This window comes from Talpa europaea, assembly GCF_964194135.1.
Source record: "Talpa europaea genome assembly, chromosome: 1".
NCBI classification, from domain to species: Eukaryota; Metazoa; Chordata; class Mammalia; order Eulipotyphla; family Talpidae; genus Talpa; species Talpa europaea.
The window spans coordinates 84,673,380-84,691,635 of NC_140073.1; the positions used below are offsets into that span (position 1 = coordinate 84,673,380).

General features: G+C 32.5%; 1 protein-coding gene across 1 annotated transcript in view; it reads right to left on the reverse strand.

Annotated features, from left to right (window-relative positions):
* LRP1B (LDL receptor related protein 1B) overlaps positions 1-18,256 on the reverse strand; it is a gene marked incomplete at its 3' end in the record, with an annotated part of 1,731,654 nt that overhangs the window by 685,458 nt on the left and 1,027,940 nt on the right. The window contains exon 11 of the mRNA XM_084254814.1: positions 13,168-13,404. Within this exon, the coding sequence (XP_084110940.1) occupies positions 13,168-13,404 (237 nt within the window). The remainder of the gene's footprint in view (positions 1-13,167; positions 13,405-18,256) is intronic.

Consider the following 18,256-nt stretch of genomic DNA (forward strand, 5'->3'; position numbering starts at 1 on the left):
CCGTGAATGACATGAGTTTATCATTTTTGATTGCAGAGTAATATTCCATCGTGTATATATACCGTATCTTCTTGATCCAGTCATCTATTTTTGGACATTTGGATTGTTTCCATATCTTAACTATTGCCAATAGTGCTGCAATAAACATAAGAGTGCAGTTGTCCTTTTGAATTAATGTTTTTGTGTCCTTTTGGTAGATACCTAGGAGTGGACTGTTAATGTGCATTACTCCATATTGAGCAGCACCAGCTTCTACCAACTAGATTTCCATAGCATCTCTCTCCTAATGATGCCAATAATTACCAAATGTCCCATAGAAGACAAGATTTCCCTGCTCTATAATATTGGAGTTCATCCTTGAGGGGCAGTATATATACATGCTAATTCTCAGTGATGATTACCTGAAACTTATATAGTCTAATACAATGTTACTTCAATAAAAGTAAAATAAAAGGATGAGAATTTCTCAGGTTCATTAACACTCATTTTAGGGACAGAGATCAAAGTGGTAAATCCAGAGCCAGTAAAGTTATTACCATCCTGTGGAAGCAGATTTACATTAACCAAAGAAAAAAACACAGATGTGTATTATAATATTTCTCATAGTTACCAAATTATCACCACACATTAAATATGCCAATGTCATCACAATACATTATTCAAGATATCTGAATATTGCATGCCACATAGTTATAACTATTTGTGTTTTATATCAGAAAACCTCAGAGCCAAAATGCCTACATTGATGGAACTTTGATTCTTTCCATTCCAAAGGAGTACAAAGGTGAACATAAAAATTAATGTATACAAAGAAAAGAATTATGGGTACTGTATTTAAGACAGGTCAGAGGGTGTCAACATTTCTTTTTCTTTTCTTTTCCTTTTTCTTTTGGAGTAGGGGCAAAAGTTATGAGGATACTTGATATAGTTTCCTAATCTACATGATTCTAGAATAAATCTAGTCTAGGATAAAGAAATTACCATATGCTAGTTTGCTCTCATAAATCAGGGAAATTGACATAATTTCCTATAAAAATAAAATATCTTGAAGAGTTTGCTATATTTTCTCTTTCTGTTAAAATCTGTGTTTCTAAGGTAATTTCAGCTTATTATTTCTAAGATACTGCCTGTTCTTTTCATTGGTGTGTTTCCAGCACTCAGGGCATTGCCTGTATATAACATGACCTCAGAAATATTGGCTATCTGAATGATATATAAATTAATGACTCAGCCATATCTCATGCATAATTCCAACTTCTCCTTTCATGATATGGAGACCTTCCACAATTATTTGACACCAACTTCCTTCATAAGCCCTGTGATCAAAGCATCAGTATTAGGTTATATTACCTTTAACTAACTGATGTGCTGGTCTGGGGAAAAAAAATGATTTTGGTGTCTAAAAGAAAGTGATTACTTTCATGCTTCATTTCTCTTTAGTCTATAATAATTTTTATAATAAGACACCCCATATTTGGTCATTGTGGGTGAAATGACATATATAAGGTATCTACCAACAAGAAGATTTAATAAGTGTTAGCAATGTTTGCTAATTTCCTTATTCCTATAAGCACAATTTACTTTCCTATGTCTGTGCCATTTTTCCTTCCTAATTTCTTTATTTTCTTGCATTTTTTCATTTTGCAATTCTAATTCTATCACCTCATTGTAAGTTCAAAATAGCATTCTTCCTGCTACTCAAATTGGCTCTTATTTTTCCTTGTATAATTCATCTGCCCTCTAATCTCCCTTAGTACTCTAGCTGTATCTCAACCCTGACACTTACCACTTACTGGCTTGTTAACTTTACTGAAGTGTAGACATGTTGTCTTTCCCATTTGTTTCTACAAAATATGAGAGCAGGAGAGAAGCAGAATTTATTCTGAAACCCCTAATAGCGATCAGTAGTAAAGGCTTAGTAAATATTTGTGAAATGAAAAAATCAATGAATGAATGTGAGCACCATAAATTGAGGCAAAGGAAAGAATTAACAAAGAATTGAGGATATGTAGCTAGTTTATCCATTCCTGAATACCAGTAATGAATACTCTTCCATTATTTCAATATGATTATCATTCTAATATTTTCATATAGTGCAAAATTCCTAGAAGAAAAAATAAATCCTTACTTGAACCATTAGATACCTCAAATAAAGTCAAATATTTGGAGCTATCTAAAATATTGTATTTACTATTACATCAAAAAATCAAACAGATCAGACAGAAAATCACACATATGATCATACCTAGGTTTTCAGATTGAAAGATATCAATTAATGAGGTTAATGATATGTCACACCTCACAGTTTGACATATGCAATCATTATTCTCAGGAACTTTAAGAACATGATATATAGATTTTTTATTTCAATAAATACACTGAATGATAACAATATTATTAATTTAAAAAAGAACTATGCTCTGTGAAAGGTAAAATAATAAATAACATAGTATCCTTTCTTACCATCCTAATGTTGAAGGAGCTATGGGATTTGAAATCTCAGAAAGCAAAAATCAAATTGTAAGCAAAAATCAAGTACATTCAATAAGGAATACTTTATATGTTACTAATACAGGGTAGCAACTCTTAATCAAAGAGTAAGTAAATCCTGAGACTGAACAGGTGGAAATCAATATCATTATTACGGCACATGATTTACTAATCCAAGAACATAATTAAGTGTTGTTAAATTATAAATAGTTGTCTTTTTTTATAATTAAGTTGCTTGCTCATAGTTTGAAATGATAGATATATCTTTCTAGATCACATTTTTTTTTTCCAAAACACCTGCAGCCTTTTAATAGCCACATATTATCTCCCTGGATTATACATCCCAGGATTCCTGCAGAGAGATGAAATACCTACTAAACAAGTGGCATCTTCTCCATCTACTTAAAGAGACAAAATAACCTGAAATTCACAGTGATTCCAGAGTAAAATTCTTGCAGGAATTACTTACTTTAGAAATGATATCCTGATATACGAAATAGTGGGAAATATAAAATGAGAGTTGGGGATATTAATTACAAATTCTGTTGAAAACTATCCATTAGATCTTGGGTAAATGGCATTCCCTCTGGGTTCATTTAATTTCCTATATAAAATTAGATAAAAATGTATAAAAAATGTATTTTTAAGTATCTACCAAGTACTATGTGTCTTACAGCATGATGACTCCTAATTCTCAGAGCAACTGAAAAAAATTATTATTCCCTTCTTGCAGATGCAAGAGATGAAATTTTGGAGAGGGTTATATAATCTTCAGCTAGTAAGCTTTGGAGCAAAATTCAAATTTTAGACACTGATTCCTGCATCTGCCCATTTAATTTATGTGCTTTGTTTCCATGATTATTTAGAACAGTTGCATTTCCAACTTTCTTAACCAAATGAGTTATAATTATCCCCAAAGATAATTTATAAACAGTATAACTAGGGGTAGTATCATGGACAGTCACAACATGGTATTTGGGTTTTCTGCAAATGGACAAAAAGATTCCCACCTCAGCATAGCTTGCAACCAGTTGAGTTACAACAGAAAGATCCTTAACTCCTGTAAGAAGCAGAGCCCTAATCTGTGGGAAAAAAAACACAATGACTCCTATAGTCACAGGTTAGCATCAAGATAAAGAATAATATATTTTAAATGGCTGGCACATTCTAGAAGCATAGTAAATTATATGGTTACATAAAAATAATGCCAGTTGAATCATTTAAATTGTTTTACATATCATTTTAAATATTAAAACCATGGAATTTATTAGGTGATTATTTTAGCATGGAGATATGCTATATAATGGCAAATGTATATAATACATATATGTGTATATATATATTGTGAAGGAATAGAAATTATAAAAACTTAATAAAATTACAGAATTGAAGAGCACTGCATAGTTATCTGAGATTGATACTTTCAAAACTTTTTATTCTCTACTTAATATTCACAATGTTTGATTCAGTATTTTGCTTTGAATTTTTAAAAGAGAAATATGAGCAAAATATGCTAAATTGATTTATTTTCTTTTTGCCCCATATTGACCTTATAATTCTAAACTTAGTTTCAAAGTGAAATATCATAAAGGGTTTAACAAAATAAGTATGTGTAGTTCACCAAAAAAAAAAAAAAAAAAAAGAGTCCTGAAGCTACTTCAATAGCTACTTAAATTATGACAGAATAATTGGATGTTTGTGAAGATATGAGGAAAAGATAGTCATACAACTGACCCACAATAAGAAAATAGCTCTATTTAGAAACTCCTACCCCTGTAAATATAAAGGGAATAAAACCTCTTAGGTAAAAATTTTAGGGAAGAGCTTTAGCAGGCAAAAAACAAAAACAAATAGTAAAATTAAAATAAAATAACACCCATCTGAATATTTAGGCCTTATTTTTTAACTTCACATCTTTGAATAAGTCAAATATTAATGTGAGATATGTGCCCTTAATTCACTAGTCCAATTAGAAACCTTTTATTTATATACCCAAGGCTTCATTTCTTTACTTTGTAAAAGTTATTTTATTTTTAGTTCTTGCTTTTGTGAGATATTAATGCATTCCATGTTGTATATATTTTTAAATGGACAAATGAGTAAAATAGTACACATGGCCCTTCCAGGATGTAATCACTATGGACAGTCATATATTAATCATATGAAAATTTTTCAACTATCTTACCTAAGTAGGATATCCTGCCTAAAAAAAAAAAAAAGAATTCTCTATTTTTTTATCAGCTTGATTTGAGCTTTTGTTTGTATCTGTATATATAGTTCTAGCTCATGTATGGAAACTGCTATTTGTTATTATTCACATTGAAAGTCATCATACCAAAAATAAAAAAGGGCATTATACCTCTTTTGATAGAAATTTATGTTGTTTCCATTTTTCCAATTTATGTTGTTTCCACTTTGTAACAAAGTGTCTCAACATTACTTTTGTACTATGTGTGTGTGTGTGTGTTTTCTGTGTGCGTTTATGTTGTATATTTAATAGTTTCCGGGTTTTATGTCTTTAAGAAGTTTACCACATCCAAATGCCATTTATAAAACAAATTTTTACGATCCTTAGTTTTAGATGTTTGTACTCTTTTTAAGTTTTATTTTTGTCCAATTTTTATTTTTTATGTTTTTATTTGTTTTTAAGATTTATTTATTTATTTATACAAGCACTGGGTACAGTTAGAAGCGGGAGGGTGAGAGAATTCACCAGAGCCAGAGCAGAGAGCAGAGCAGGCAGACTGACGAAATACACTGCTGAGGGGAGCAGCGGGCGGCTGGAGAGGTCTACGTGCCATGTGGGACCCTTGCCAGCAGCCGGGGATCGAACCTGCACTGCAGAGTCGGCGGGCAGCCACGCAGCCCAGCGCTCAACCACTGTGCCACCAGGGGAGGCCCTATTTTTCATGTTTTTAAAGATTTATTTATTCAAGCACTGGGTAAAGTCAAAAGTGCGGGAGGGTGAGAGAATTCACCAGAGCCAGAGAGAGGAACAGAACAGGCAGGCTGACTGACGAAGTACACTGCTGAGGGGAGCAGTGGGCGCTGCAGGAGAGGTCTGCACGCCATGTGGGACCCTCGTCGGGAGCCGGGGATCAAACCTGTGCTGCAGAGGCTGCTGGCAGCTTTGCAGCACAGTGCTCAAATGCTGTGCCACCAGGGGAGGCCCTTTTTGTCCAATTTTTAAAGTAAAATTTTAACTTCTAAACTTTTTCACCTAAATCAATGGACATATTCTATCCAAAATTTATATATGCCTTTGAAGAGGTGATTAATATGAAGGGCGGCAGACAACTGGACCATTGTTCTTAGTTCATTTACTTATTAAATTGCAGTAAAGAGGCCTCTATAAGGGGAGGAACACTGAGGAGTGAGAAGGGAGAAGGCATGTAGTGGACTATTAGTTGAGCTTTGGTGGTGGGTGTGTGGGGGATGACATACATTTGAAAAGAAGTGAATCTGTAATGACAAAACTCATACAGTATTGTAAACCAATGTTACCCCAATAAAGATAATCTAATTTTAAATATTGAAAGAGTGCCCTAGAGACTTTTTTCATCATTTTTAGGGACACAGTGTTTTCGTTTTCAATTTATATTTTAAATTTACACCTACGGCATTTTAGGCTATGATTGTTCATGCTCCAGTCATCTGGTTAAGTATTCTTGCCGGAAATTCTCATTATTGATTACTGATGGCACACTTCAAATTTCCAATGCTACTATAAATTTATTTTGTTAAAAGCATTTTACAGTGACTTCTTAAGGGCAAAGTCTGAATGAAATGTTTACTTTGTTTTATATTTAGATTTTGCTTCACTGGTAATCTGACAGATGCATTCAATTGGAATGCAAACTCTTTAAGAACAATAATCTTATATTTTCATATGAACACCTTGCCTGCTTTCTGAAAGATCTTTGGAATTAAATAATGTCTTATGTAGGTAAATTAATGTAAAACTTAGCAGTAAATAAGGATCAGATTTGAAGAAAATCCTTAATTGTATCTTACAGCAACATCTTTTAACAAAAGATTTTATTTCTGATAATGTAATGCATTAACCAAATTTTCCTTTTGTAAAATGTAGACTCCCATTATGATTTTTTGTTAAAAATAATACAGAAAAACTTTTGAAAATAGAAAACACATCTTTTAGCATGAAATATAATTTCTTTCTATGCAATCTATGTATGTTTAAAAATACATAGGGGATTCACACACGCATAAGTAGTATTCTATTATTTTTCAAAAATAATTATATAAAGGGTGAGAAAGCATTTTAAAAATGTATTCCAATATTGTTCTTGGAAGTCCCATCTGCATTAAAATGTTATAGACATTCACAGTTGAGCAGCACTTAAAACCAGAAAGTCACAAAAGAATATTAAAACATATAACAACAAGAGAAATATAAATAATCTACAAGATCAAAACTTTTCTTGAGTCTAAATAAAAGTTGAGATTCCAGGACACCAAGATGAAAAGAAACCCAAAGGATGGCAGGCCTTTTCCAGAAAAAAAAGAGGATACCTGAAGTGTTATACATTTGACAGACCATTGGGGAAAGAGGCAACTGCTATGAAAGTAGACTTTAAAAAAGTTACAGCGATAAAGAATTCTTAAAATTGAATTCAGTTTAAAGCAAGAGTTTGGAATCTTTCGGAAATTCTGACACCGAAGATTTCTTTCACTGAATTCGCAGAATATTGAAAACGTAGCAGGAACTCGAGAGAGACCCCTACATGTCTCACAGACATGAAGCCCCACCTTATCTCTCAGACTCTTCTCTCATACAAAGGAAATTTTTGAACCATTGGGGATAGGGAAGGATTCTTTCCCACTTCCAGGAGCAAGGCAAAGATAAAAAAGAAAAAAAGAAAAAAAAAACATCAGCTTAGAAAAGGGGCAGAAATATTCTCTTCCCCAAAGATAAACTGAGTTGCAAAGATAAGAACTGTTGAAGAATAGCTAAATGCCAGTCATGTTGCTCTGAGGAGACACAGGAAACACCTCAGTTCCCATCACAAACTTTACTTCCAACAGCTAACACCAGTCTATTGCTCGGAGAACAGTAACACTCTATTACACTAGTGGAAAACAAAGGTACAAATACCTTAAGGAAGAGTAGAAACTAAGCTGTTTGCACCTGGTGGAGACACAAAAAGACTTCTGGAACCCAGAATCCTGGAATAATAACAAAGCAATAATAATGAAAACACAGGTATTTGCTACCTCATGGTGTGGGGCAGAAAAATTATCTCTTGCCCGAGACCACAGATATAGAGCAAATTTTGGCTACCAAATGGAAAGAGGCAGAGAAAGGCCACATAGGTCCCAAAATGGAAACTAGGCCCACAGCATGGAGATCACCCTTGTAGCTACCATGATCTCCCACTCAGAAAGAGATCACAGTAACAGATTTACACTAAAGGAAGGGCAAGCATATGAAATGAGGCAACCAAACAGAAACTACTGAGAGCTGGCAGTGAGCTAGTCCAGACCCCACCCTGTGTACTGAGTACAAGGTAGCATCAATCTATTTCTGGAAGAACTGGAATGTACTTCTATCAAAGATAAATAACTAAAAAAAAAAAAATCAGCCTCAGAATAATTACTAAATAGATTGACCAAACTCTCCACAATACTTTGAGAAGAGAAATATCATCTAGGCATAGCTCTTCTTGATTTAATTTCAAAGGTTCTTCTACATAACCTATTTGATATACAGTAAATGATTATGAGAGAAACAGAAAGAAAGAAGCTGCATAAATGTCCATCAAGAAATGATTGGATCAGGGTCTCCCCTGGTGGCACAGGCGGTTGAGCACCACACTGTGAAGCTGTCCTCAGCCTCTGCAGCGCTGGTTTGATCCCAGCGAGCCGGCGAGGGTCCACAGACCTCTCAGGTCTCGCCTGCTGCTCCCCTCGGCAGTGTATTTCAGTCAATCTGCCTGTTCTGTTCCCCACTCTGTCTCTGGTGAATCCTCTTGCCTTCCTGCGCATCTGGTCTGTACCATGGTTCTTGTACAAAATAAAATAAATAAATCTTTAAAAAATAAAAGAGATGATTGGATCAAGAAGATATGGTATATACATACCATGGGATATTATACAGCCACAAGAAAGGATGGAATGCAGTCATTTTCAACAAAATGGGTGAAATTTAAGAGTATTATGTGCAGGAAAGTGTGTCAGACTTATAAAAATAAAATAAATACTGTACATTTACATAGGAGACCATTTGCTAAGGTAAAACACTTGGATTAAAAAAAAAAAACAACAACAGTGGACAACAATAAACATCCTGAGGGCTTTGTGATTAAGAGGAAGGGGGAGGGGAAGGGACAAGGGGGCACAGAGATGGTGGTGGGGGAAAATCTTAAAGATACTTATAAAAATAATAAATAAAATTATATAACTGGTAAGGACACACAACAAAAGAAAACATGCAAGAAAATCTGCTGATTAGAATTCTTATTAATATGACAATGATACACATAATAATACTTCAATTACCAAAAATTTTCATACCCTCTCCTTTGAACTTACCAGAAATTTAATATTTATAAAATAACAAACTTCTTTATAGAAATATCTAGATCTTAACATTAAATGCATGTTTGTATATGTGTGGGAGGTATAATGTCTGCATATAGTCATGAAGTTGAGTTTAAGCCTATGTTAGCAGAAGCAAATGAGAATGATGCCTTCCCCATGTTTACTAAAACCTGTTAGCCACCCTACTCAATTTTATAATTTCTAGATTTGGTGTATTTAAAACCCATATTTTGATCTTCTTAAATCCATGTCTACTATTCAGATATATTGGCTTAAAAATCATTTTTCAACAATCTCATCTACCTCATGAAAACATTACAAATTACTTATAAATTAAACATGAAATCTAACTTATGATTTCACAACTCAAACCTCCAGTGAATACTGGTAAAACAACTTATTGAGATTATATAGGAGTTATTATATGCAAACCTTGCTTCTGGATTGGTACAGTATCTACTAGATACTGCAAATCTCACCTTAACAGTTTTGATTAGGAAATATCCCATAACTGACAAACACATTCATTATTTCCTTTCTTGCTTTTTGAAAAAGTTCAGTTAAAACTCAGAAAAAACATGACTGATATTCACCTGTAATTTAATAACAGAAAGGTTTGTTCTTAATGTCAAATGTTTTGCAAGGCATTATCATTGCTTAAAGTTTCTGGGGACTTTCTGACATAACTCATTTAATGATATCTCAATGCCTGTTTCATTTTTGTAAAATTAAATCTTTACAAGACATTGGATATTCCTAGAGTGTTAAAATAGGAAAATCATTGAAATATAAAAACAAATGGTGATTCCTATTTGCATGAAATATCAATCATACTCTAAGGTTGGTGTCATTTGGAAACCAATCACAGCTTGTAATCTGTTCTAAGTATCTGGCCTAATTCTGGGTGAAAGGTTTAGAGATATTTCAGAATTGTGAAGTGAGTCTTAAGCTAGTGGTACTGTGTGTGATCTACTATTAAGCTATGTTATGTTCTTTATAACGTGTCATTATCTTATTCATTTATCTGCTTATTTATTATCTGCCTCTCACTATTTGAATATACATTAAGTATGAAGCTTTGTTAATTTATATAATCTAAAATAGCACCCAGACCACAGAAATCACTCACTGAACATTGACCAAAAATGTGAATAAATCAAATAAACAACTGAAAGTAATGGAGAGTATCAATATTGTAAAAATTTTGGCAGAAATCTGGAGAACAAAAAGATACAAATGGATTTTTTTTTTTACTTATGGAAGTCTGTCATTAAATCACTAGTATGTCTTCATTTAAGTAATTAGTGATATTCAGATATTTGTCAGTAATTATTGGTATATGTGTGTGTGTGTATACATATATATACACATCTCAACTAGACTATTTCTCACTTAACAACTCCTTCCTCATTAATTTAACTAGCATTTTAGCCCATTAGATTCCATAAAGACAATAAGATATACCACATTTAGTGATTTCCAATAAAATTTTGGGAGAAAAAAATTCGAAGAAGGAATGATAAAACACTGCTTTTTTTATCATTCATAAAAAGAGAGCCTGAGGTTACACAGAAGATGTCCTAGATATTTATGTTTATTTACAAATGCAAAATCTTACAGTCCTATACATCAAATAATACAAATTTATCTAAGACTCAGAATTTCTACTGAGTTCACAAAATCATTTGTCAAACGAAAGCATTGACTTGAGGGTTTGAGTTTGGGTCAATCTAGCTGTATGTGTGAATACACACAAAACTTATTTTTTTTCTGATTCCAGAATCCTAAGTTGTCATTTTTCAAATGTTATTGTATTTTGACATGATAATCTCCTATCATAATGTATATTCTTTTTGTCCTGACTGGTAAGAAAGAAAGAAAGATAAACTAATAAGACATTAAACTGTCCCTTGTATAGGGATATCAAAATTCCAAATACATTTCAGGTATGAAAATCTTACAAAATGTTCTCATAACTTTCATATTGCATAATAACTCCAGGTATGCCTGGCAGACCAGCAGATATTAGACTTGATCACTGATAAAAAACCATCAGTGGCACAGATAATATACTGTTATCAAAGCTGGGATAATAAACTGGAATATTCAGTGCAGCACAGAAACTGACACTTTTTAAAAAAGAAACTAAGAATCCTCTATATTATATTTCATTCTCTCTTGAAAATGTCGAGGTCAAAATGAAAGCAATCTAAATGCACCTATTTAAGAAGAATATGCAAAATCGTTGTCCTGAAATTGTCAAGCCCTATCATTTGATGACACATTACAGAGAAAAGTAGACAGATAACCTCTGTAATACCCAATTAAAAGAATCTTTAATTAGATACTCCTTGGGGATGTGCAATGATGGGTTTATATTTCCTTAATAAGTAAACTATAAAAAGACAAAAACAGGGATTTTTTTTTCATTTTCACATTTTATCATTCATGAAAAGGGTACTTTTAACATTGAGGGTTTGATTTAAAGCAAAGCTGAGTTGAGTGATCAATCTTATGGTTCTCACATTCCCTCTAAAAAATAGGGGAGACTGCCATTCATTGCCACTCATGCTGTAAATAATTTTAGTCTGTCTCTCTTTTTTTTTTTTATTTTCTTTACTTTCTTTGATCCATTCTGTACTTCACCACCAGCTTGGGTCTCCTAAAACATCATTTCATTCAAAATCATTTCCTGTCACTTATTCATCAAGGATTTTATACAAAACCCTTCACCTCACATTCAAGTTATTTCATTTCACCTCTTTTCACATTCCATATCTCCTCTGTCACTATAGACTGCAAACAAAACCTCCAGCAGGACTCCACTTAACGTTCATTTTATCCCTGTTCTGGCACCCATGATTTCTTGTTTTTGCTTTTGTTTCCATGGGATCTTTGGCTGTGGAAATATTCTCCTTTCCCATTTGACATTGCTCCTCTAAGATCAGCGCAAATACCACCTCAAACATAATCATACATTTCTATGGACACATTGGAACTTATCAGCTGCAAGCTTTAACATCTTTGCTTACATGATCTGCAAAGGAAGATTACGAACAATATGAAAACATTAACTATTTCCTAAACTTCCCTTTATCTCTTATGATAGCTAACAATACACCCATCATATAAAATGCATACAATTAATATACCCTACATTATGTGTTTTTTAAAATCCAAGCTAGCAGACTTCATATAAGAGGAAACTGAGATAATTATTAATTTACCAGCCTACAGGGGACTAGCAGTCAAAGATCAAGTTTCCTTAATTATTCAATATTTTTTTCTATTTATATCAAAGTTGCATTATTTTGTTACATTATTTATTGGTTCTAAGTCAAATTCAGTACATTTATGATTGTTTCTAGGTCATAAGTCGGTACATTTATGAAATGTACCAATTTTAATGAAATATACCATATATGCTTGAATATATATATATATATATAAATTACATAGATGTATCTATAAATAAAAATAAGATATAGACAAAATTTCTCTGAATTTAGATATGGATTTTTAGTGGTGAATTAAATGTACATACAAATGTTAATTCTCCACGACTAACAGCTGAAGCTTATATATTTTATAATGAAATGTTACTCAAGTAATAAAAAGGAGGGGAAATATTGATATTTTAAGGGCCACTCTAGAGAACCCCAATTTGAAGATTTATAAAGAAAGAAACAATATGTGGGAATTGACAATGGGGACTTTGATATTCTAACACACTTTGAGTGAAATAACCAATATTTTAGTGAGATCTGATTATTGCAAAAGCGTCTAATATCCTGTTGTATCTTAGGTTCTGCTATACAACACTGTAAACATACAATTGTAACTCCTTTTCCACAGAGATGGAAAAAATATTCAATTTAATTCCTAAAATATTTGAATTGTAGTAACCATTTGCAAGTTCAGTAATGAAGGTATTAATGAACTGGCATATAAAAACTTGGAGAAATAAAGTTATCGAAGATAATTACATTAACAAATAGTTTTAAATCAACAATAACTTCAGTTCTGGTTAAAATTAGCTTCACATATATTGTATTCAGCTTTGAAAATGCTTTATCTCCGGGCACTTTAATGTCAATGTGACACATTGTCACTTACCATCTTTCAGGATCGTTTCTCGCTCTGTGCCATCTATCTTCTGCCGGCCAATTAGGAAACTGGTGGTGTCAGCAAAGTAGATATAATTGGTTTCTGCATGAAAATCTAAAGCACGAGGGTTTACCAGATTTTCTATGGGGATCATGTATTCATCTGCTATCTTAGTATTCAAATCCATTCCTCTAACAATTCCTGGGCGTCCTTTTCCATAAAAGAGGAACAATTCGTTCTTCGGTCCTGCAAAAGAAAGATTACAAACATAAACAACTGATGCTGCCTAATCTTCTTTACTCTGCATAATGCCACTGTTTAATTAACTGGCACAATTAGCGTCTTTTAATTCAATACCAAAAATTAAACTCTAAAATATGCCAAATGTATCTCAATGCAAGAAGACCAGCAAATTGCATTACTTTAATTAAAACAGAAATTACTTCAGTGAATGGGTTATATTTTGCTAATTATTCTTTTGTCTGTAACTGTCTATATAACAAAAACATGACAGATCATTGGATAAATTGTAACTGTAAAATGGACATTTATGAAAACATCCGCGCATTCAATTTTACAATTCATTACAATTTATCTAACACATTCTAGATACTAACTGTAGCATTCATTATGTTTGAAAATGCTAAAAAAAAAATCAGTACATTCAAACATCTCCCCTGCCCCCAGAATTTGTATCTACAGACTGTTAGAGGCAATTTAACACAGTATCTATCACATACTTGCATATGAATATAGTATAGCTGTATAAATGTGAATTTTTTTAAGAAATGAAAGCAAATGCCAGTTACAACATCGCTTTTTTCTTCATATCTTAATTAGAATGTTAGACATTGATGTTGTCTGCCAGTAACTCTGATGTACAACACAGCGTTTATCAAAAACTAAGTTAAACTAAGCCAAAAAAAAAAAAAAAGCCCCAAACCCTAAACAAAACAAAAAGCTGTCTCTTGGATGAAAAAAGGGCAGACTCAAGGTAGTGTTTTCTTTTTGTTTTTATTTGAACAATGTTGGGTTACAGTAGAGTATATTTTGGGGGAGTAGAAGTTCACACATATGCAAATGTATTCCACACCACCATACCCACCATAAAGGTTGTTTTTTTTTCTGAAGAGGGAATTGACTCTTTCAGAATTTTAAATGAAATATATGCAAAGCTCACTAACAGCTGAGATACCCCTAATCTTAGTTTAGCATATGTAATTTTTAGAGATAATTTTTATAGTAGAGAAAACATCCTGAGTTTTACCAGTAAGACTAAGGCACAAATGACTCAGTTATATTTGAATAACCATACCATGAGATTCTTAATAAAATAACACATTATAGAAACTTTAGGGAAAATGGAAAAGAAAAAAAAAAGTAATCCATCATAAAGTCAACATCCTTAATACAAAGTATTTTATCACCTTACATATTTTCTTTCTTTTGATTTTTAAAATTATTATTATTGGAACACTATTATTTGTATTTATAATAGTCACCCACATAAAAGTAAAAATAAAACAAATCCCATATACATACAACATGACTTAAGAATATTCCAGAACATTGGAAGCCAAATATGTATCCCATACCCATCCCCTTTCTATACCAGAAACACCTAATATCCTGATTATTGTGTTTATCAAATATTTTAAAGAGTTTTACCACATATGCTGTATGCATTTCCCAGTAATAAATTGTTTAATTTCACATGTCTGAGTTACATGTGAATTATTAACTAAGTTAATTTTATTATTACATTGGTGTTATTTATCCATTCATCTTTTAGTCATTTTTCATTCATTTTCAATGTTCTGTAGTATTCCTTTGTGGGACCATCTAATGCATCTAGTTGTTTTCTAATACATGTTTACTTAAATAGAAGAGGATACTGGATTTTATATCCTGATTTTATTAGGAAATCTTGGCATCGACATTATGTTTGATGTTGCTCCATTATTTTAAGCCTTATATTTTCAGTTTTATTGGCATGATAAATTATTAGCTCATTCTGCAGTTGTTTGTTTTCATTATTATAAAACTAAGATAAATAAGCATTTTTAACCTCATTACATTTCCTTAGATGATAACTTAAAATATATTTCCAGAAACAGAATTAATGGATAAAGAGACATTCCACTTCCTCACTGCCCTCATACCTTCTTTTTTAGTGCCTACCTATTTTCAAAAGTATTTTCATTAAAACAATATTCTCATGTTACTTTAATTTGAAAGTTTTTAACATTCCTAAGCATTTCACCAAATTTAAAGATAATTTTTGATTTTCATAAATAAGGATCTTACACATGCATTGTAGTATTTTTTTTTTAATTAATGACATTTTTGTGTCATTAAGGAGTCTTTAAAACATTCTTTTCAATGATACCATAATGTTCCCTGCTGGAGAAGCAATATAATATAATCAGTTACTTTCTTATTGTTGGATATCTAAGTTGTTTCTAAATTTCTGTTATGAAACAACAAAATTTTTCAGTCAAAAGTGGAATAATTTCTTTTTTTATTATTGAGGTAATATTGTCATATATCATTGTAGTACTTTGGAAGTATAGGTTCCCCTTCCCCCCACTCACGTATTGCCACCCAAATGCACACCCACCAATTCACCCATACTCCACCACCACAATCCCTTGTGTTCCCTTTTTTCTTTGTTCTCATTTCTCTTCCATCTCCTTCCACTCTGGATACTTCAGCTCTATACTCAGCTTTAAAGTGTTAGAATTTTAGGCTTATCTTTATCTAAACCTCAGTTTGTTCCATCTATAAAAAGTAGAATTTCTTAAAAGACAGTATCAGTTTTAGGTCTGTTGTATGTATTATCAACCTTGCTTTAATTGTATCAATTTCTAATTGTATTATCAATGCAAAAGTGCACTGGTTTAATTACAGACATTCTTGCCAATGTTTGATTGTGGTTTCAGTTGTATTTTTAATACATGTTTTAATTGGAAATTGGTAAATATGGCACTTCATTAATGTTAGTGTCCATGCTTTTTTTAAATAAAAATATAACTATTTTTTCTATTGCTTTTAGTAATTTCTTTAGCTATTCAAAATCTATTGGAAAGTTTCTTCTTAAATGTTTACTGTACAACAGAAAATTAGAAACTGAAACATACATTTCACAGACACCCATGTAGCCATGGTCTGGTTTTATTTAAATACCTAAAGTCAAATGGAGTAGCTCAATTTAAAATATAGAAATGAGGCCATTCTTTGTTTCTTTTGCTAATATTCATATAATAGAAAAACTGAATTTTTATATATCAGTCTTCTTCCTACTTGCATATGAAGAGACGATGAAGAGATGGCTTTTTTGGGCATTATGTTTGCCAATAGAGGACTAACAATCGTGAAATATTGATAGAGCTAAGTGTGGTGGAGCAAATTTCCTAATCCCTGGCTCTCAACTAAAATGATGTTTTTGAAGCTACTGTTGTCACTTATGGCCTCTTGATGTCCTATTTTCTGATTATGGCTAATCTTCCTCCTTAAAACAGTCCAGTTTAATGGTAGCTGTGAGGAATGTCTCCAAAGTACAGTCTATAAGCTGCTATTTTAGGCTTTTCAATGATTTCATATGCATCTATCTATTTGTACTCTATCTTGTCTGCTTAAAATAGCCAGAATTACTTCTGTTACTATAAATGTACCCAGATTGGCACATTACATTTTGGATGATTGAAGCTTATAGAACTCTGATCTTATATTTTTATCCCCCAACTATTTGTACATATACATGTATGAATGGTATGGCTGTATTTGCATACAAAAGACAACAATTCCCAAGTGGTAACAATACTGGTTCAAAGACTGGTTACAAATACATGCATACACATACACACAACTTCTTCTGCCTTGAGGTTTCTGACCTCAAGGATCTTTCAATAATCTAGAGGATCTTTTGACCATGAAATCTGGTATCTTTACAATATAATATTCAATTCTAAAATTAAACATTAAAACAAAATACCAATGTGCACATATTTTATCACAGTTCAAACACTTGAGTTATTGATATAAAGTTATTTACACTATTTAATCTAACATTTAACTGAAAATAGTAACAAATGTAGTGTTCTTATTTCAGTCTTCAACAAGAACAAATATTAAACCAAATATGGCAGAAGGGTATTCAGAGAGAGGGGACTAACAAAAATAAAACGTAAAGACAATATATTGTGTTGGATTATAAAATCCTAAGTAGATCTTAACCAATTTTTCTTTTAAAATATAAACTTATGGGGCATCCCTGGTGGCACAAGGGGTTAAGATGCAACCTATGTAGCTATTTGCAGCCACTGCAGCACGTGTTAAATCCTCGGCCAGGGAGGTGACTCACATGATACAGCAGACCTCTCCTGTCTCACCGGCCGCTGCCCTCAGCAGTGTATTTCAGTCAGTCAGCTTGTTCTGTTCCCCGCTCTGTCTCTGGTGAATCCTCTCACCACCCCCATCTCTGGTCTGTGTCCCAGTTCTTGTATGCAGAAATAAATAAATCTTTAAAAAATGTAAACTTGTGTCACTTTGAATTAGTGTCTCTGAATTCTTTGGGTAGATACTTAGGAGTGTAATTGCTGGCTCATTTAGTAGATAATCTTTTAATATTTTGAGAAATCTCATACTGGTTTCCATGTGGGCTGGACCAGTCTATATTCCCACCAGCAGTGTACAAAGGCTCCTTCTTCTCCACATCCTCAGCAACACTTGCTGTTTACAGTATTTTTGATGTGGGCCATTCTCAGAGGTGTGAGAAGATATCCCATGGATTTACATTTCCTTGATGACAACTGGTGAACATTTTTTTTTTTTTCATGATCCTTTTAACCATCTGTATGCCTTCTTTGGAGATATGCCTATTTGTGCCTAGCTTCTGCCCCTATTCTTACTGAGCTATTTTTTTTTTTTTCCCTATACTTGTATGTGTTCTTAGTTGGTTTTTGATATCAATCCCTTGTCAGATATATGTTGTGCAAATATTTTCTCCCATTTGTAGACTTTTTTTTGTTATAGTGATAGTGTCTTTTGCTGTGCCCTTGCACTCCTATGTTTACTGAAGTACTATTTACAATAGTCA